We start from the raw sequence: 21507 nt of genomic DNA, 5'->3' as shown, positions 1-21507 counted from the left end.
CGCCATGGGGCTGTGCATTCACAACAGCATTGTTATTTATCTAGCACTTCCCATCTGCTTGCTTCTGTGCTTTTCCTCTCCACCCTACAAGGGAGGCAGGCAGATGTGTTTCCAGCCACGCCAAGGCCACGGCCAGTCACGCACGCCACCCACACGAGGGACCTGGTGTTGGGCTTGCCAGGATGAGGGCACCAGTGGTGCAGCACCAGGAGGGGAAGGAGGGGAAGGTGACAAGAGGCACTCAGAACCCTCACCATCGGTGAAAGGATGCAGGTAGCCAAATATCCGGAGACCATAGTTGGTCCATTTTGGGGACACAGCCAACTTCTTCAGCATAGTTCTTGTCTGAAGTGGAAGAAGAAAAAAATTATAAAAATAATTTTAGATGTGACAGGAACAAGGGGAGAATCAAAAACCGTGGGACAGGTGAGCAGAGGGAAGTACGAGGTTTTCTCTGGGTGGGGTACAGGATGTGATGGAGGCAGAGGAAAAGAGCAAAGCAAATAAGAAATGAGGTGGAGCAGGTGCTGCTGTGGAGGGAAGAGCTACATGGGGGATGCCATTGAGATGGTGGGGACAGGCCATGGCATTCCCTAGCCACTTGGAAGGAGAGCACCAAATACAGGGCTCCTTCAGCCTGTGTCTGAGCCCTGGCAGGCCAGTACACGTGAAATGACCCTCCCCTGTGCAGCAGAGGAGCTGCCACACTTGAACCCTCGTGAAAGCTTCCTGCTCCCTCAGCAGGAGGACGGAGCAGATGGTTGAGAAGGAGGTGGTGGATTTGAACAAACAGCAGGACAGAGCGAGATAGGGACAGAATGTGAAGGGAGCATGGGTGATCCACCTGGGAAGCTGAGCTGGGCAGTGCGGGACACTGCATGTCATGGTCTTACTCACATGAGGGAAGAGAGGGAAGTGGAGGTTTCTCCTGAGCTGCTCAATGGAGCTGCCACACCAGTCCTCAAACACGTGCAGGTTGGCCTGGCCCTGGAACTAGAAGGCAGAAGTGGGGCACCATGAATTGTTGCATCCATGTCCTGCGTCCTTCCCCTGCTCTGACAGCCTTGGCCAGGGCCCCGGTACTGGAGCGCTTGGGAGAGTGAAAGAAAATTCCTCTGCTACGATGGACTGGTCTGCAGCAGACATGGGTCCAGAGCCCATGGTGTCCAGGTCCAGATGCTTCTCATCTGCTGAGGGTGTGGGGTTGGCCCACACGACTGAACAGCACCAGGGAACTGTGCTAATGCTTGGGACATCTCAGTTACACGGCTGGGAGTTGCTCCATCAAGGAGGTGTTTGACCAGAGGGCCGTGCTCCGAGGCCGTGGTGTGGAACACGCTGCAGGGTGGCAATAGCTCCCCATGATGTAACATCTTACATTCTGCAGGAAGGTGTTTTGGACTCCCTCACCATCTCAGGGCTGTTTTCCTGACCTGAGGAAGAGGGGACGCCCTAGGGAGGGGAGATGGCAGATCACCTTCTCAAAGTATGTCTCAGAGGTAAAGCTCACAGAGGACGGTGGGGACGGGGAGATGGAGGCCTGGCAGGGCGGGGAGCAGCAGCACAGGCAGGTCAGTGGGCAGCATGGCCTCCATGTGCCTGCAGAGACACAGAAACACTGAGGGAAGTGGGGGTTCCACCCCGCGCAGCACAGGAGGGTGTGCAGTGTGAGTCCGGTCCCCGCTATGCAGCCAGCCCTGTCAGGAGAGGCTGTCGGTGTCCAGCTGAGACCTGGAGCACAGCCGGGCTGGGAAAAGCTTGCTGGCCACCGTGGGACTTCAGCAACACACTCCTCAAAGGACAGACTTTATTTTTGTCGGAGCCTTTCAGAAGGGAATCACTGTCTACCCCCCAACAAAGTCCAGTTTCTGCCTGCAACCAGTGGAGCTAGATGCTGAAACCCTCCTTGCAGGACTGGCATCCAACAGTGAGGAATAAATAAGCTGGAGACAGTACAAGCTACCTTAGATGGCAAAATGCTGAGGAAAGGAATAGGTTGCCTTGGGACTGTGGTGGTTTTGCTGTGGCTGCCTTGCCTATATAAGGGCTGTGGGAGCAGGGCTGGGGAAACGGCCTGAACAGCACCCAAATGTCTACAGATGGCAGCAAATTCCTAGTTTTCACTGGAGAGACTCTAGCAGGCCTGAAGCAGCTCGGTGGAGGAGGGTCCAGCCTCTCTGTGCACTCCTGGCAGAGAAACTTCTCCACTGAGTTATTTTTGCCAGGATGGTGGGTTGGGGATGTGTTTTGAAATGAACTGTGGCTTGAAGGAAGGCCGTGAAGCAGATTTGGCTCTGCACCAGGAATGCTCCTTGCGAGCTGTGGACTTTAGTCGTGCATGTGAAAACCATTTCTGTGTGCCAGGCAAAGCACGTTCACAACCACTGCGATTCTGGAGTGGGCTCTCGTCAGCCCTCTCTCACTGGTGTCCTCAGTGCCAGGGCTTGATGGATGTCTGCAAGCCCACGATGCCCCCCAGTAACATCTCCTCCTCTTCCCTCCTCTGCTGACATCCCTCAGCCTGGATTCTGCCCACCAGACAAGAGGAAAAGCAGCAAGACAAAAGGAATGTAATTCCTCAGAGCAATGCACAGGATCAGAGTGGAGACAGATGGAGGGCTCAGGGTGATGGATGCAGCCCAGAGAAACCCGGGACTCTGCAGGAACTTGCGACACAAATCTCTGCAAGCATGACACTGTATTGCAATTTAATTGCTGCGCAGTCCTGTGCCCCTTGGCCAAATCCAGGTTCACACCCAAGGGTCTTACACTGCTTTTCTCAGCCAAATCAAATAATGACAACTGCTGTTTCTTGTGGAACATGAAGTGAGAGGAACAGGCTGGGCTCCCACGGAGTCACTGCCAGAAACTGAGTCCTATGGAAGCCTGCTGCTACCCACAAGTAATGCAGGTTTTCCTTTCTGCACACTGCAGGCAGCAGGCTCAGAGCGCTGTGAAACGCAGCACAACACTCCCACACTGTGGACAAGCTGGCACTGCAACCCACTCCTTCCACAGACAGACCCAGGGGATGCTCCCAAAGCTCGGGACTGCAATGAAGCTGGCCTGGCTTTGACACGGGGCAGCCCAAACGCAAAACCAGATATTTATGGGGCAAACCCCAAAAGACTGGCTAGACTTGCTCAAATGTTTGCAGAGTAGAACTTGGACCAGTCCCCCTGCAATACAACACTTTACTGCACAGTTTGGCAGTATTAGGGAGAGGGCAGCCTACTAAAAAATAAGGCAGACACCACTGTACTAGGTGTACCATCAATACGTAAAGAGGTAGTTCCCGAGATTTCTAGCCCAACACTCCTGCCTCCTACAAAAGTCTTTACAAAGCCTCCAGAGAGGAGATTCTGGCAGGAGTTAATGAGATCACTTTGCTTTCCTGCACTCACAGCTACTAGAAATAATTAACTGGTAAATAATAAATACTTCTTGCATGCAATTTTAAAATCTTTTCTAAATCAACAGATTTTATCCTGAGTTGCAGCAGCTTAACTTACTTTCTGTTTCCTCTTAAAGGGAAAAAAAGAACATTATTGACAGATAAGTGCTGGCTGCCCAAAGTGCTGCTTTGGGACTGAAAACTGAGCTGAGCTTTAATTTTAGACCCCCACGAGTCATCAGTGTAGCAGCTGTTTTGAAACTCTATCACCTCTGTCCCTCCAACTCAATTCATGGCCGCCCATTACAGGCAGCTGAGAAATTCCTCTGTTTGCTATATGAGTATCCTCTCACGGAACATGCCGGAAAAATCTCCTGCTTAGGGCTTTTGCAGATTGCAGTTATAGATCAACATCACCACCATTCCCAGTTCATGCACACAGAAATGTCAATGGATTTTCTAAAACACGGTTTTTAGAATGTGATTCTAAAACATGGTTGCTACGTTTGACTTCCCAGCTTGGAACTACCTGGCCCTGTTTTGTAAAGGGCTGGAAATTTAGGACCTAGCAAGTGACAAGTTCCCCTTCTCCACTTAAAAACATCTGCTTTGAAAATTCTGGATAGACTGATTTGGCCAGAACCAGGTATAGAAGCCATGAGTCTGAGCTTCCAATGAGAGCTGGTTTTATGTGATCTGTGGCTTCCCATTTAGAGGGCTCCTCCTGCCCCTGAGGTTTCTCCCTGTCCCAACACCTCTTCCCAGTTGCTTATCACCCTGCTGTAATAGCAGCAGTGCACGATCCCAGCTCAGACCCAGAACGGGCACAGGTCGCACCCCACGGGCACAGTCAGCACAGTGTGAGTGTGCCCTGGAGCACAGCACCGGGGTTCTTCACCCCAGGGAGGGCCGGGCAGGCTGTCCCCTCCTGAGCACAGCGACAGCACGGTCCCGGTGAGGGGGAGCTGAACCCTTACAAGCGCAGGGAGGGGACAGCTGGGCCAGGCCCTTGCCTTGGCACTGATGCAGCCATGCCCCTCCAGGGCTGTGGCTGGTCTGACCCCGGTGCTGACCCTCCCATGCTGCAGTAATGTCTGCCTGCAGCCCTGGCGCTGCAGTAAAAGACTTTGGTATTTCCGCTTCCTTCCAGTGAGAAATGTTAGATTATCAGCCCCTGCTACAAAAACTGACCGTAGAGGAGGAGCAGGAACACAGAGCCCAGAACTCTTCCTAGCCCAAACCCTCTCATGTCAAAACTATCTGGGGGGTGGCACCACACACCCAGGGGCTCCTGTTGAGCAAGGAGGCCAGGGAAGAAAGATCTGGGCAAGCAACAAAGCTGAGAGGATTGCAGCAGCAGAGACACGACCTCCTGCCCTGTAACTGGAACAGGATGGAGAAGAGAAGGCTTTCCTAATTTAATCCCGGGTGGCTTTGGCACCACAGAGGCAAATCAGCTGCGTAGCTGCACGCAGTCCACAGAATGATAAACAGGGCACAGAGAGGGCCTGAGCCAGGGAAGAAAGGCGACATTGTGCTGCCAACCAGAAACTCCTGAGTTTGTAAGACTCTTCTGTCTCCTCGGAGTGGCTGCGGCCCCTCCTCCTGCCTGGCCCAGCTCCCCTGACTGGGTGACATTCAGCAGCCAGCAGCTGGGCTTGGCTGCACGCTCTGCTGTGCTGGGCACTTGTGGGAATCCATCAAGACAAGTTAGCAACACAGCCCCCCTGTCTGGGTGGGCACGAGTAGACAGGGAAGGGACATCAGCAGAGCAGCAACAGCTCTGTCTTTCAGTCCTCTCAGGAAAGGATGCTTCCTCTTCGGGCAGGTTTGGTAGCAGGACAACACTCCAGCACAATCCTTTGGTTTCGTGCAGCAGCTGTGCAACTGTGCAGGTGCTGCCTGCAAGGGGCTGTGCTCCTGGACATCCCACACACCTCCCTTCAGAGAGAAGGAACTCCTGAGGCTGCGCAGACGTGAAGGAGGAAAGGACATTTTAAATGCACCCCAGCACTGCCCAGACCTTTCTCGTCTCAGAGCTGAGCAGGTGCTTTTGCAGAGGTGAATGAGAACAGTCTGGCTAACCAGTCACTTTCCTGAAAGTCCTCCCCACACCTAGAACACTGTCAAATGGTAACACTCACAGCCCACAGGGCAGGTTCACCCTGATGATAGCCAGGCACCTTTCTGAATTAATGAAACAAAACACCCCACACCTCTCCAGCCTGAGGAGGCAGTGGGTGATGTTGGGAGCTGGAAGACTTTGCTCTGGTGCCTGGAAGTGACAGTAAGGATAGGGACCATCATATGCCCAGGCACCTTGAGGAACCAGGAGCGAGGCTGAACCCTGCTTTCCCCTAGATGCCAGAGCAAAACTTCAGTTAGGGATTTCCAGTGAGCACACTTTCCTACCACATTATCCAAGGCTGAAGACTTAAGCTGCCTATCTCATATCCTGAAACTGAGAGAGGAAAATGGAAACCTGTCCTTTTTTTGGCAGTGCTGGCTGCCAGCTCACCCTGAAACCCTGTTAATTATTTATGATTGTCAGGAATATGCCTCTCTATTCAAACAAAGCCCAGCTCCTTGACCTGTGTGAGGCAACCAGGTGTCCCTTGCCCCAGGAATAAGGCTGCAATTAAGTTATTAGAGATGCTGTGGGAAGGGCACAATGGGATTATAAATCCTGGGTAATTAATTTGGGCAGAGTCACAGAAAAACTTAATCCCCAGGCTGGGAGAAATTTCAGTCAGTGGTTAGGAGGACAGCAAGCAGCTCTATCCAGAGCCGTGCCCATGATCCCTCTCCACCTCCTGCAGCTGGTACTGGTGAACCACTGGTCTCTGTCTGCAGTCAGGGGGACTCTGCTGACCCTCTGGGTACACACAGTGCTGCAGCAAGGGCAGGAAATTTTGCCTTATAAGGCCAAAGAGAAAAGTGTCCAGGCCACAGTGTGCACCCCACCAGCTGCACTCTAACCCGGTAAAGGCTCATCCCACACCACAGGTGGCCACTTTCCAGAGGTCTGAGAAATCTCTAGGGAGGGGATCAGTGACACAGGGCACAGCCTCAGGGAAGCTGGGGGATGCCACGCAGAGCCTGTATCGCCCAGTGCCATGGGAGAGGGGAGCAGCAAATGCTTGGTGTCATCGCTGGGCACAGCAGCAGCCCTTGACATCCCGCTGGCTCCTGGCCAGCAGCTGCTCCCCTGGGAGGCAGCCCTGCCTGCACCTGCCTGCACAGCCCTGCAGCTGGAGGAAGGCCCCAGGCTCCAGCTGTGCCCAGCACACCAGAGCCCACGCTCTGATGCAGAACAGATCAATGGTCTGCTCTGCTTCTGGGCACTGGAGGGTGGCTGGTGCTGGCTGCTTCCTGCTGCAGGGACCTGAGCTGCTCCTTGCTCTGGCTGGATGGACACACGCTCCCTCCATCAACAGTGAGATCTGAAGTGCTGAGTGCAGGCCCAGCAGCCTGCTCCCTCCCTGCGGGAGTCACAGAGGCCCTTTAATTTGTGCAGGTCTCTAATCACCTTGAGGAATTTAGTGAGCTGGCTCCATTAACTAAATGCCCCCTGGCTGGTGTCCCTCTCATTACAAGCAGGCTGCATTGCTCCCTTATCTGAAGAGGAATGATGAGATAAGGGAACAGGGGAGGAAAGAATAATCGAGGCATGAAGGAAACAAAGGGAGTGTTTACCCCAGTCTGCAAGGGTCACCAGAGAGGGTCCCTGTTCATGGAAGTGCCACTGAAGTGGAGAAATCTCCACGTATGACACGCAGGGGTTGGACAGTGAAAGCCAGAGCAAGAGCAGAGTGTGGCACTTCTGTGTGCCACAGTCATGTATTTGCTTGTTGGATGCTTGGCCCTACACACCCTAGCCCTGAATAAACTTCACTTTTCAGGAAGGCAGTGGGCTGCCTGCTCTCAGGGAATTGCGGGTGGGTGCTCGGAGCCTTGAGACACCAAATTATCTCGAATCTGGACACTCCAGTCTTTCCAGATGATTAGTCAGGTCTGGAAGTGTCATTAAGCAGGGAGAAGGTGATAGGGAATGGACTTCTAGCAAAATGAATTAATTTCCAGGCAGACGTCCCTGCCTTTCATTTTTGCTGTACAGGCCTCCAGCTATGCCCCCCTCACACAAAATGATGGAGAAAGGCACCCACCTCTGGCATCCATGGGACAGGGTTGTCCACAGCTGCACCATTTGATTTATTCCTCCCACCTCTTTGCAGCTCTTGGATCTGAAATACAGGTAGAGAAAAGTCAAAATAACCTGATAAATGACATGGCAGTGACAAGTACAAGATAGTTCTATACAAGCTCTACAAGAGGGCTCGAACCTGGTCATAAGAACAATTAAGAAAATAAAACAAGTTCTCAAGCTCCCCTTCCAAAGGACAGGCCAGTTATCATGGACATAGCAGGATGAAAATGCTCCCTGGCTTTTTTGACAGCACATTTCCACGGTGAACTACTGAGGGAAAAGGATGTCAGTATTTTGTAACTGTGTGCTAGCATAGAGTTAAAACTTAGGTCATTCTCTGGGGTTTTTTTTCCCCCCATCTGTGGTTCAAAAATGTCCAAGCAATCGTCTTCCATCACTGCCTTCAGTCAACAGTACTGAGATGTGCCTCACTGGAGAGCAACAAACTCTCTCCTGATCTTTCGCTTCTGCTTCCATCTTGCCTTCCTGTGCCACAAACCCAGCCAGCTTCGTCCCACCGCAGCAGCTCAGCACACCTAAAATAACTTAATTGACTACAGCGGAGCCATTGTCCGTTCACGTAGCTGTGAGTCAGCTCAGAGCTTGCCCTGTGGCGAGCTCTCTTTCCTGTGAGAAGAGAGAGCTGTCTCTTGGGGCCAGCAGCAGAAAGGAAGGGCTGCCCTTCTGCATGCTCAGAAGGCAGCCCGAGCCTCCTCACCTGGTGTCCCAGCTTCTGTGGGTAGTCAAGCTGAAGGCTTGTGTCCCCACCTGGGACACTGGTGTCTGACAGAACCTTAGCAAGCTCCCTCCAGCTTTCGTATCCTGTGCAGAGGAAACAGAAAGGTGTCAGGGAACAGGGTAAAAAAAGTACAGCAGTCACCAGAATAAACTAGTCTTTACAAGGCTGAGAGACCTCTAACAGTCTGGAATGGTCCAGTGGAGACCAGGAGTTGTTTATGTTGCTTGGAGTTGGCAGACTGGCACAGAGAGAAAAATTGCCTTTATCTTCCTTAAAAGCTCTTCCCTCCTTCTTATTGATTTAATACATAAATTGAAGATTCATCATAGTTCTAAAATATATGTCAGAGATTTCATTAACCACCACAGGACTGGGAACATCTTTTAGATTATTCAGATAATCCCAGTGGTCAAACTAAAGAACATCAATTTTTATCAATTAGCAGTGCTAAAGAAAAACAAGACAGTAACTAGATTACTAATTAATTTAACCATCAAAAGCATATTATTCTTATATGCACCTATTTTCACAATAAAAAGCTAATCTTTTCTTGAAGGATATTATGGACACTCATCTGCAACACCTGAAATATTGGCAGTGATGCAGCCAAGGACATTGCTATTCAAGTGAAGTCACCTTCCAGGTTCAAAGCAACTTCATCTGAAATTCCCTCCCCCTCTCATTCTGCTCAATCCAGAAGTCAGGATCAATTCTGATTTCCTTCCAAAGCTTTAGTGACCTCCCAGGCGTAGGAGGGACAAAGACGAGCAGGTGCAGCAGAACCTTGTAGCTCCCCATGCCTGCTGCCCCTGTCACTAATGAGGCAGTGCTGGTGAGCGGAGCTCAGACCTCCCAGCAGTGCTACAGTGCCTCACACTCTGTGGTTTTCAGATCTGATAAACATTTTGGCACTTAATCAGCAACTAACCAGCCTGCCAGCAGCTCGGTGCTGTGCCCACACTGCACGACAGCTCCAGCCTGAGGGGCAAGTGCCAAAACCTCCACCAGCCCCGGCTTCTGCCAGGCTGGTGGCAGCCCAGCTCAGCACCCACACACCAGAGAGCAGAGCCAGGCTCTCTCCCCTTTTTCTTTAAAACTGGAAAAAGCTCCTCCCCAAAGCTCTAGGAGGCCCACAGAAACTGGCTGCCTTGGTATATACAGGGAACCACCCCGACAGCTTCAGGTCTGAGCGTTCAGGTGAATGGTCTGAGCCTTCTACACTATTCCTACAGCCAGAGGCAGCAGGAACGTGCTCTGAGGGGGACAAACAGCCCACTGCTGGGGAAACATCTGCTGTTTCATAGCCAGCACAGCCACCTTCACCCAACCCACCTACCTGCACCGTGCCCACCCAACCAGCAGCACGGGAGACCCGCTGTGCCTTAGGCAGAAGCATGCTCCATCCGTTTGCTTTGGAGGGGGCTTTTACAAGCCACATGGCTTAGATCATCCCCCAAACATCTCTGGGCTACACAGAGGCCAAGGCAAACCCCAAACCACCCCAGGAACTAGAATTCACAGACAGCCCTTTGCCAGATCCCCCTCCCTGGCTGCGCTAAGCTCTTGGCCCATTATTGTAACTACAAATAGGGTTGAAAACCTCTGTCTCCACTTGCTCCTGAATCTGGGTCCCACAGGGTCTGACAGAGGTGAGCAGAAAGTGAAGATGTTGAAGCTGCCTCCTCTGGTGTGCTGATCAAAGGGGGCAGTTAACAAAAAGAAAGTGCAAGAAATGTGGGGAATATGAAAGCAGTCAGAGATTGAAGTGAGAGACAAGGCTCAGAGGCAACTAGGGTGTCCTGCTTTCCTGATGTGGGTGTTGGCTTGGATGTGTGGGTTTCATTCAGGCCCTGTTAGGTACTGAACAGTCACAAATTTCTGACTGAGATCTTCTCACCCCCAGATTCTGATTTGAAGCTAATCGTTTAAGTTTATGACTAAAAATATCAATGTCAGTATTTGTCTTCTGCAGAAGATTTCTCAGACACTGGGTGAGTAATCTACTGATTAATGCAGCTAAGCACAACTTGTGCTTCAGAGACTGACTGTCATGGGAAAAAAGGAGAAATTCCTTCGTCTTTACATAATTTTACACGTCACTGGTGAGTTTCCCCCTTGTTCAGAGCAATGAGGCAGAAACCACTATTTGTGAGTATCCTGCAACTGGACACATGGCCCCACTTGGAATGGGGCTGAAACAGACTTTGTAGTTCATGTGAAGTTCAGCACTTGCTACTTAGAGGGCTCCTTATAATAGTGGGAGAGGACAACAGGCTTTTTTTTTCAGAGAATACACCCAGTATCACAGAATCATAGAATATCCTGACTTGCAAGGGAGCCACAAGGATCACTGAAGCCCAGCTGGCTAGATAGAAACCAAGAAAATCAGGGGGGGAAAAAAAGGCAATAGAAGTCAGTTCACCCCTGGAGATTCACTGAGGGAGGACACCAAGAGAAGCAGGTCATTTTCTTTTGTGCAGAAGGGAGAGGTTATTTGGCTTCATTGTTAAACTCAGCACTTCACTGCCCCGTGGAATAAGCTCAGGACGAAGCATCAGTAAGCTGCCTCTGCTGGGAAGGGTGCTGGCCACCACAGGCAGCCACTCTGGCTGTTCCATGGCTGGCACGGAGCCTGCCTCCCCACAAACACAGAAGCCTGGCTGCACAGAAGTGCCAAAGGCTGACATTTCTTTGACCCTTGGAAAAGAGAAGAAAGGGAGGCAATTCTCTGTGTTGTACAAATATTTACCTAACACATCAGCCAAGCACAGAACAGACAAAGGAGCTACGAATTAATCTGGAGGCAGTGATTTCCTTGCTGGGTAATTTGCACTTTGGCAAGCCAATTCCTCAGCGTGGTAGGAAATGATTTTCAGAATAAAATAGGATCAACACTCCCCTTAGAGAAAGTTCTTGGCACTCCAGTTCCTTCTGAAAAGATTGGCTTTTCCCTGGGGGTCTCCACAGGACACCCTTGGAGAAGGACCTGGTTTTCCCCATGCTTTCCTCACTAAAGGGAGGAAACTACAGAAAAGACAGATCTCCGGCAGCTTCCTGCAGTCAAAACACTTCCCAAGGCCAACTGCTCACCAAGGTTTTCTCCACAGCACATGTCACAGGATTCAAGACACGGCCTTGCAGGTCTCCACTCCTGTGTGACAGCTGGAGAGTGGAGCCCTGAGGCCACATCCACTGCCCTGTCTCAGGAGCACCTGAGTGAGGTGATCTACCACAGGTTCAGCCTGTCCTCAAGCTCTCCATGAGCAGTGCTCACCAGCTCGAGCACTCTCTTGATGGCTACTTAAAGCCAACAAGCCTACGCCTGGAAAAAGCAGGAGTCAAGAACTAAATTACCTCAGCAAACACTTCAGTGTTACTAAGAAGGAATGCCAGAACTATTAGCTTTGATGGTTTTGCTCCAGTCCCTCTACAAAGCCGGCTCTGGCTAGGATGGGCAAAGGCAAAAAACCCATGAAGGCAGAAATCAAAGGCTTGGGAAGAGCCTGTCCCAAAGCCAGGGGAAGATGCTGGGCCAGGCATTGCTGCATTAGCCTGTCATACAGATGCACCAGCCAGCTCCTTGCCTTTCTCCCTTCTGGGTATCACTTCCTGAGCATTTCCCATCACTTCCCCAAGCACACCAGTTGTTTTCCAAGGCTATTTTTTCACGTCAAACACCTCCAAGGAAGGCAACACTGACACAGGCACAGCTTGCCAGAAGAAGCAGCCAGCCTTGCTGCCACGTACTCCTCCCTCCTTGGCATCAGTCTGATCTCCTCTCTACAAGCAGAGGCCCATCTTTCTTTCTACTTTTGCACCCCAGTGGTCCAAGGTTCTAGTCTCACAGAGATCAGCCACTGCCCAAAAACATGAAGGTGGTTCTTGTTCAGACAAAAGTGGTCCTTTTTCTCCCTGTTCCCACCAGGCTGGCTGGCAGATGCCTGCTGAGGACCCAAATGCCCAGCAGGGCTGACCCTCAGCTGCTCCTCTGGATTCAAGATGGGAAGCCTTCAGGACCTGAGCTTCCTACTGGGAAAAAGAGGTGGGTGAATACAAAGAAAAGGCAAAGAAGCTGAAGAGGAGGCCAAAACAGATGCTGCATCCTACAGCAGAAACCCCCACCAGAGGCAGCCAGTCTGGAGCCAGTGGCCCACAGATCCAGTGAATCAAACATTAAGAGACAAAAAAGCTGTACCAAGAGAAACTAAGATGGAGATGAGTCTTGCCTAGGGTCTGGTCAGGCACAAGGGCCACGGCTGCCTCTTCTCAGCCATGCTTTTTACTACTCTTGGGTTAAAAGTCAGCGAAGGAAGCTGTGAGTGGAGATGGAGAGCTCTCACCCAACAGTAAAAACTCTGCCACAGCAATGCACTTGAAGCCCAGTTCAAGAGGAAAAAAAATAAAAATGAAAAAAGCAGAAAGCCGCAGCCAGAGATAAGAGACAGCAGTACCCAGGGAGCTATCAGGCCTCGGGGCAGGAGTGTGACCAGAGCTGCTCTGTGTGTTCAGAGATTAGATCCAGCCTGCCACTGCCATGCCCCCGGCCCCAGACAGCACTCGACATTTCAATTAGCCTGTGGAGATACCTGGCAATCGTGCAAGGGGAAATCCCAGACCCACTCAGGTGATCAACTTCCCCTCTGAAAGATGAGATTTGATTACTCTGCCGTTGTTACTGCTGCTTACATAGCTGGAAATGCTATTAACACCCACATGCTAGCCAGCCCTTTTGTAACCCTGCTAAATGATTTCACTCAGCAGCCTCATGAAAGAGCAGGTCCACAGGCTGTTTTGCACAAAAGCATTTTCCTTCTTATCTGAGAGCCTTCTCCTCCTCTTTTTGTTGCAAGGATAGGGCAAGAAAGAAACTGGCAGGAATGAAGCAGGGTTTTGTTCTCCATTACCCCCAGCATCCACAGACGCCTCAACATGGCTTGATATTTTAACCCTCTCTTGGATGGTCTTATTTCTCCTCTTATCCTGATTATTTTCAACTTACTGTTATTCCATGGGACTTCAGCACAATTTGAGGTCTCTCCCAGTGTTATTCCTGGCTGAACAGGTATGCAGGTGCAATACCCAATACCCCCAGACACTACCACTAGGTGCCTTGCAAACATACTAGTCCAAAAGATGCTGGGGAAGGCTGCTTGAAACTGAACACAAGAAGGTATTTACAGAGTTTGACATGCATTTCACACACCCTGACCAGAGCAAACCCTACTGCTGGTGCCGCTCTGCAGGGGAAGCAACACCCATCTCCTGGCCTAGCACACGCACCAACGCAGCCCCACAACACCGAGTGCAAAAATCATGAAGATGAGGTGTAAACTGACCTTCTAGAAACAGAGATGTGGGTGAAGGATACAGTGAAAAGGGACAGCAGTTTCTGGACATAAGGGCGAGTTGGGTCAAGCCATGAATCACAGACAGGGTCAGAGAAACTGCCAAAAAACTCCCATTCAAGGGTAGGGCCAGGCCAAGAGAGTCTCTTTGATTACTTGTTTAAGTCAATTAAAAGGATAGACAGAAAAGAGTGAACTCCTTGTCCTCAGGTCAAGATTGGAACAATACTCCTGCAGTTAAAAGGATTCAAGGAGCATGAAACCCAGGGCTACAGAAGGAGCCCTGCAAACCTTTGCATTTCTGGTTAGTGCAGAACCCACAAATAAGATTGCTGACCTCCTCCAGGGACAAATCTCAAGTTAGGAACCTTGTGTGCAGGAATAAATTACCCCATTCTTCCTCCAGGTACAACTCTGATTCACTGCTCTGTGAATGGCTTTGCACACTGACAATAAGCTGCAGAACATTAAAAGTACTTGGAGTATGACGGAGGAAAAGGCAGAGCATTGCACTTGGGAAGGAGAAGAAAATAAGCAGACATTAACTATCCAGGGCACTAAAGCAGTCTCACTGCCAGACTCACCCACAATTTAATACCTTGCTGCTGTTCCCCACAGCAGTATAGGAAATGTGTTTCATGCAGCAAGGAGGAACTGATAAGCAATGGCTGGGGCACCAACCGGTTTTGTGGAAAATATAATTAAAATCTTGCTTCTGTCACTAAAATTTTCCATTGCCCTAGTTAAATCACTAAAGCCAGCCATGCCAAAAGATTATCTAGCAAATGTTGCCTGCTGTCTGAAAGCTCAGTGAGGATATGCACACATGCAGATGCAGTGCTGGATCTGAGTGAGAAAGATCATCATGTTGCTGCATTATCCTTCAAAATTATGGGGCCTCATGAGCTCCTATGCCAGCTCCAGAAATGCCTCTGTTTCAACCCAGAATGTACTGGAGCAAAACAATTGCAAACCCTTGCCTGTCTTCACTTGCCACGCTGAAGGCACAGGAGGTTCAGGAGTTCATGCCAGCATGGGAGGGTGGCTGTGACCAGCAGCCAGCTGAGGAGCCCAGCCACAGAGGCCCTGCTTTGGCTGGGCAGTCAGAGCCTCCTGCCTGAGGCAACTGCTGCCAACAAGAGCCCTGCGTCCTCTCCTGCCCATCCTCATCTCTTCAGTCATGCAGTTAATCCCTCCACACCTTCCTCTCCTCTGCCAAACTGCACTGAGGAGTCCTCAAGGATTAGACTGCGGAAGGGGGAAGAGCAGAGCACTTTGTTTTTCAGGGGAAGGAAGAAACAGTGGCTCAAATGAAGACTGAGCAGAAGAGCATCTACTGCTGCTTTCAGCAGCATAAGATAAAAGCACATTATTTTGGCACTGCTAACTTCTGCAGCAAAGCAGGGAGAAATGCTATCTAGTCTGCTACCCTCTTGTAGTATTCCATGGGCCATCTGAAACCACATAAAACACATATAGAAGCTTTTAAATCGTAAAATACATTTTCAGCATTATGGCCATGATAGCTGTGCAGTTAAAATCCTTAACTGCTGGCAAGTTCCACTCTCTAATTTACAGAAGGCATGGCAATTGTGCTGCAATTATGGTGTGCTTGTGCCTGAGACGCTGTGCTGCACACGGGCTGCCTCTGTGTCTGCCTCTCTGTACAATATTGCCACGAAGAGCAGTCTCTCTCTTTTTACAGTCTTCGTACACAGCTATAAAACTCTCAAAGCAGCTACGGCCAGTGTCAAAGAGGGCTGCTTCCAGGCATACCAAGAGTAAGGGTATTTGAGTAGCTCTCACCATGGAATCACTCTTACCAAACCAGCCTTTTGCCAGTCATTATCTTTAAAATATGGGATTTGCATCAAAGCATTTACTGGTGTGAGATTTGCCTTGCTCAAACTTCAGTAGTTGGAGCACTTGGAAAAAGCAGCAGGTTGTGAGAGGAACACAGAGCCAGGTGTTTGTATACAAGGCTAGGTTTTGATTTTTATTCCTGCTTCTAAGGTAAAAATAATTTGCTACTTTGATGGTGAACTGTAACATTAGGCATTATTTTTGTTTCAAAAATACCTTTAATCCTGGAACACTTGCATGGGTTTCTACCAGTTCACTCCCAGTGACCACATCCTCAACTGCTGACTCACACTCTGCTGTCTGCTGTATTTTGTTTTCAATACAAATAATAGTAACAACTTAGAAAATTCCTACCTAAACCTCAAGGTGACTAGCATGAAAAGCAGATGTTCCACCTGTTTTTGATTACTGCAAGTGGTATTCCTGGCACTCTCCCCGTCATCTGGGGGCACTGGTGAAGCCGTGCCCTTACAGGCAGGAGAGGCAACAAAGGCCTGTTCCACTGAGGTAACAAGTTATTAAAAGCTGAAGCTTGCCTCCATTTATCAGTGCCTCAGTGCAACAGATCACAGGCACTGCACTCGGACCTGGCAGGCTTCCTGCTTGCTTTTATTCACATGTACTGCAGTGAGGACTTACTTTGCAAAGAGATGCATGTTTCTAAATGCCTTCAACCACCAACAGATCTGCTGCTTTGATGTCCACGGGATCTGAATAAATGCAGTTAATAAGAAGTAACATATGTAGGCAGCTTGCCTCCCCTGAGCATGGGGAGGTACATACAAAAATAAAGAAAGAAAATGGCAATTTTATGCTCAGCGGTCTTCGCCATCTGTTTTTCTTTCTGCAACAGGACTGGCCAAGAGAGCTCAACAAGGTCATCCACAAGGCTTTCAGAAAGCTTTGGTAAGTGCATTTTTCTCAACGGATCCAAACACTGCAGCACACAGACTGCCCAAAGAGCTTTCCAAGACTTTTTTTTTTTTTTTTACATACAGGAGCTGTCTAGGATGTGAAGCTGAACATCTACTAAGCAATAGACCTTCAAGTCAACATTTGCTACTGCTTTACCAAACACAGATAATGCATTATTTTTTATCTTGGGTGAGGACTTTCCTGAGGCTCAATAGCTTGCCACTTCCATGTAGATGCAGCATTCCCAAAATATTTTCTTGCAGCTTGATTTTCAGTCAAGTTCTGTGGAACTTTGTGCCGTAGAAAATGCCATTCACTGCTTCTGTGAGAAAAACCCCCACACCTTGCTTACATTCACTTGCCATTTCTACTTGCCATTTTGCTCAAAGCTGCTGTAGCCATTTTCTCCCCTTGAAGTCACCTCCTGCTGAAATGCATCGTTTCCATGGTCTCTGCGAGCATTGCAACAAAATTACTGCCCCACACTTTCAGCTTCAGTGGTGCCTGGAGGCAGACTATGGACATGATTCTGGACAGAGGAAAATAAAGAAGGGGCTGGACAAATACCTGCCAGAAATGGTGCAGGTAGGATTGACCTGACCTCAAGGCAAGGAAGCCAACTCTCCTGCAGGCCACCCCACAAGTACCTTATGGTTTGTTTAAATTACTTTCAATTGCCTGTGTTCTTGGGGACAGCAGAAGGACCGTTCTGCCCGTGGCTCTGCATGGGACACCCTGCTCTGACATCAAACAAAGCCCTGAAGACAGAGGCCCCTCTGCCTGTGGGACAGCACAGCAGCTCTCCAACAGCTCTGCTGAGGAGGAACCAGAAGCAGGCATACTGATGAACATCAAACCTAGAGCAATGTAACAAGTCTTCTAACATAACAGAGGAACTGGCAGTGCGGTGACTGAGGTACTGCTTTGGTACTGCTCTCTAGGTATGCCACATTAGAAACAATCTGATGATTGCACTTTGAGTCAGATGAAGCTCTTCTAATAACGTTACTGGGGTTTGGATGGGGCTCTAAAACTACTCCCAAGAATTTCAGGAACCTGGGTGCAATCCCTGTGTACAAGTTTACCTCCACAATTGTGAGTCAAGATCCGAAACTACAACTTCTAGTTCAGACTTAGGTATCACTGAATGATTTGTGCTGAAAGGGACCTTCAACATCATTCAGTTCCCACCCCTCTGCTATGGACAGGGACACCTTCCACGAGACCAAGCTGCTCAGGGCCCCATCCAACCTGGTCTCGAACACTTCCAGGGATGGGGCATCCGCAACTTCTCTGGGCAGACTGTAGCAGTGTCTCACCACCCTCACAATAAAGAATTTCTTCCTAATAGCTAATCTAAACTTGCCTTCTTTCAGTTTAAAGCTATTCTCTCTTGTCTTGACCTGCCCTCGTCAAAAGTTCCTTTCCAGCTTTCTTGTGGGCCGCCTTTAGGTACTGGAAGGCTGCTATAAACATGATCAAACATTGATTAAAATGGCAGCAAAAGGCAACTGGAATATCAGGATATTCTTCAAGAATGTCTGAAATTTCTCATCAGATGCTGACACCACCAAATCTACGCTCAAAGCTCTATCTGGCCTCCGAGCCTAAATGCCAGCCTTCATCTGTTTTTGCAGTGGAACTGTGCATGCAACCTTTACACCAGCATCTCTATTTAGCAAAGCTGAGATTTGTAACACTGATTTCCTCTGAATCATCATCAAATACCAACTGCTAGTCAGGGCAGACAAACATGCAAAGACAGGCTAACATTTTAATAAGTAATGGGAAATCCTATACACCTATGCCTCTTAAAACCATACCAAGCCTCAGAATACTAACGGGGCAAGAGCTAGCTCGAGCTCTTCCACGACACAGGCTCAAAGCTCACATGGACAAAACAAGCTGCCAGTCCTCCCTTCAGGCATCCTGCCTCCAAGCAAATGCATGCTGGCAATGGGTCAGGATGCAAAGCACAGACATTTGCTTCTGGGACAGCTTTATTTACACAACACGGGTTGCTATGAGGAAAAATCAGGGTTGTGTAAACTCTCTTTACAGAGCTCTTACCCAGTGACATAATTCCAAAACATGAACTTCTGAAATATTGTTTCTCCTCTTTCTGAACTAACTCCCACATCAAATGTCCTGCTTTGGATCTCAAACTAGCCTGTGCAACATACTTGACAAAAATAACTAAGAAAGCAGGAACTGGGGGGAGTTCACAGAAAATACTTTTTGTCCCACAGAATCACAGAATATTCTGAGTGAGAAGGGACCCACAAGGATCACCGAGTCCAACTCCTGGCCCTGCACAGGACACCCCAAGAATCCCAGAGAGCCTTGTACAAATGCTCCTTGAGCTCTGTCAGGCTAGTGCTGTGACCACTGCCCTATGGGGAGCCTGTTCCGGTGCCCAAAAAACCTCTGAGTGAAAAACCCTTTCCTGATATTCAACCTATACCCACGTATCCACAGAGACAGAAAGAGCGAGCCTGTGTTTACCACTACCCTAGCCTGCTAAGACACTCACGCCTAAATCCCACTGTTTGAAAGAAGATTTATTGAGTTTACTGAATATTTTCAGCCCACTAAACTGGGACAGACTCCATCCACTCTCACGTGGGATAATTTTTTAATGTGGTGTCTTTCAATTAAAAACTTTCTCAAGAAGACTTAAGAAACACCACACAAGACGAGGCAAAAAGAACAATTTTAGTTTGCTCTGTAAATCTCATCTTAAAAGTTCATTTGTTTTGAGCATCCCAAGGCTTCTCTCTTTGCAACGCCAGAGCCTAACTTTTCCCTCAAGATCCTTAAAACCCACCAGAGCTGGGAGAGGGATGACGATGGAGGAGGGATGGAGGAGGGATGCTCCAGGTGGCAGAGCCGGGAGACGCCCCTGGCCCACCCCTCCCGCGGAGCGGGACCGAGCCAAGGGGCCCTGGGGCACCAGCAGCCCCCAAACTCCACGCCCAGCCCGGCTCGGTTCGACACGTCCCCCCAGCCCGGCCCAGCTCTGCCCCGCCCGGCTCTGCCCTGCCCTTGCCCTCCTGCTCGTGCGTGGAACGCCATCCTTGAACTTTCCTCTAAAGACTCCAGTGGGTTGCTGTCATCTGCTCACAATGAGCACATCTGCAGATGTGCAGACATACCATCATAGGAGGCACAAATAAGACTCCTGTGTAAGGCACAGCACAGCTGAGAACCAGGGAGGTTTATGATTCGAGTAGTTTAAAGGACTTTTTAATGGCTGACAGAGAAGGTTCAGGTTCAGGTTGCTTTAGCAAAGTACACGCAGTAATAACGCGCGCACTTAGGGCAGAAAGAGAAGAAACAAAGCAACTGTTCTGCTCTTAGCTGATCCATAGGCACGCCCCCCACTGAGAGGGGTTTTGAAGCTGATGAAGATCTTTCTTATCTGAAGTGCCAGCGATTGTTAAACTGCATCTCTCATTTTTAGCTGATTCCAAGTGTAGATCCTTTCTGAACACCAAGTGGAAAAAGATCCACATCCTTAGGGAAAAAACCCTTATATACTATATCTCCTGTCATTCTCTCCCTATATAAGGGAGTTTGAGTTGTTGCAGATTGTTGGGGCTTTTTTTTCCACTGCGATGCAGCTTAAATATGTATTATTATTATTATTGCTGGGAGTTGGAAACACAAATTAAAATGCTTTAACAGTTGAAATATGATGGTAAAATTGTGCCATCGCTGCACTTTGTGAATGACATTTAAGCTGTATTATAAATTTAACTCATTTCTGTGCTACCTTCTGTATTGGTAAAACCTGTGTGATAGGTCTAGTGCTTTATCACACTGCCCTAAATATCGTAAAATCAGGGGAACCACTTCTACTGCTCTTTCAGAACTTCCATGGAACTGAAAAATTATTTACTGGGAAATCTCTGGTTTGAGTTCTGCTAAGCTTCTGCCCCAGACAGAACAAACTCAGAGCCATTCACGAGCTGAGACGCAGCTGAACTTTGCAGAGCCCAGACTGCAGGGGCCAGCCAAATGCTGCTGCAGGGCCCCTGTTTTCCACAAGCAATCCCTGCCACCAGCAGGCATTCCTGAGGGCTTCCAGGAGGTGATCCTTCACCCAGCAGGAGACAGCCGGGTTAGTTGCCTTGGAGCTGGGCCAGCGTGCCTCACAGAGCTATCCTGTTTCAGTGGAATATTTAACTGTGCTGTAGCTTTCTACCAGAGCATTAAAATTGCCCTTCCCACTGCTTAAGGTGGCTTGCAAGGACCGATTGCAAAATTATCATTTTTTTCCAATGCACTGGAAATTTCCATAAGCCAAGAAGAGGGCTTCCTACTGCCCAGCACTCATCCAGCTAATGAACCTCAGGACAAACGAAACCCTAACAACTGTCCAATCTGCCTCTTGTGTAATTCAGTACAGGAAACTCACACAGTAATTCCTGTACATGCTCCAGAATAAATATCCACTGAAAATGCCATCTGACATCGGTTATTTACATGCTGACCTGAGATTTCATCCTTCTTAGTCTCTTTACTAAGTTTTACTGACCTTTTTCCACAGGCTCCTGGTGTGATTCCTACCAAGCTCCCCTGACTCTGTTCAGTTTCAGTCCTTTTCCATAATGGTAAGAGTGTACTGTCTTACACAACCTAACCACATATATCAAAATACCCATTTCTAGCATGTTCTGCCAAAACTGAAGGCAAGTGAAAGCAGCTGTCCTCTCAACTGCATTTTGCCAAAAGTTGTTTATTGTCTGTCCTTCATGTGCCTCTGACCCCAATCACTCACAAAGCGCCAGGTTCTACGTTGCTAGGAGAGCATCAGATCTCAGGTCTGGGGCTCTGAAACATTACAGTACAATTTATGTGCTACACACTTCTATAGGAAAAGTTCCCAGAGCAATGTCTCCTGGGATGGAGATGAGGGCTGTGTGTGTTTATGACTTCCTGGGCTCCAAAAATAGCCCAGGGCAGTTCATTCTTCAATACCCTTTTAATCTATTTTTAATGCATGCTAATACCAAAGCACAGAATTGCTGAGGTTGGACAG

The 21507-nt window shown here is 49.1% G+C and overlaps 1 protein-coding gene across 1 annotated transcript in view; it reads right to left on the bottom strand.

The window, feature by feature from the left end:
* The window catches only part of B4GALNT3 (beta-1,4-N-acetyl-galactosaminyltransferase 3), a 64560-nt gene that overhangs the window by 16312 nt on the left and 26741 nt on the right, over nt 1-21507 (bottom strand). The window contains exons 2-5 of the mRNA XM_048300566.1: nt 8320-8423; nt 7561-7638; nt 898-993; nt 255-345 (exon numbers count right to left, since the gene is read on the bottom strand). Of these exons, the coding sequence (XP_048156523.1) occupies nt 255-345; nt 898-993; nt 7561-7638; nt 8320-8423 (369 nt within the window). The remainder of the gene's footprint in view (nt 1-254; nt 346-897; nt 994-7560; nt 7639-8319; nt 8424-21507) is intronic.

Source organism: Corvus hawaiiensis, chromosome 4 (assembly GCF_020740725.1).
Source record: "Corvus hawaiiensis isolate bCorHaw1 chromosome 4, bCorHaw1.pri.cur, whole genome shotgun sequence".
Classification (NCBI taxonomy): domain Eukaryota; kingdom Metazoa; phylum Chordata; class Aves; order Passeriformes; family Corvidae; genus Corvus; species Corvus hawaiiensis.
The sequence above is the reverse complement of the archived record's forward strand: the minus strand, read 5'-3'. Positions and strand labels throughout refer to the sequence as shown.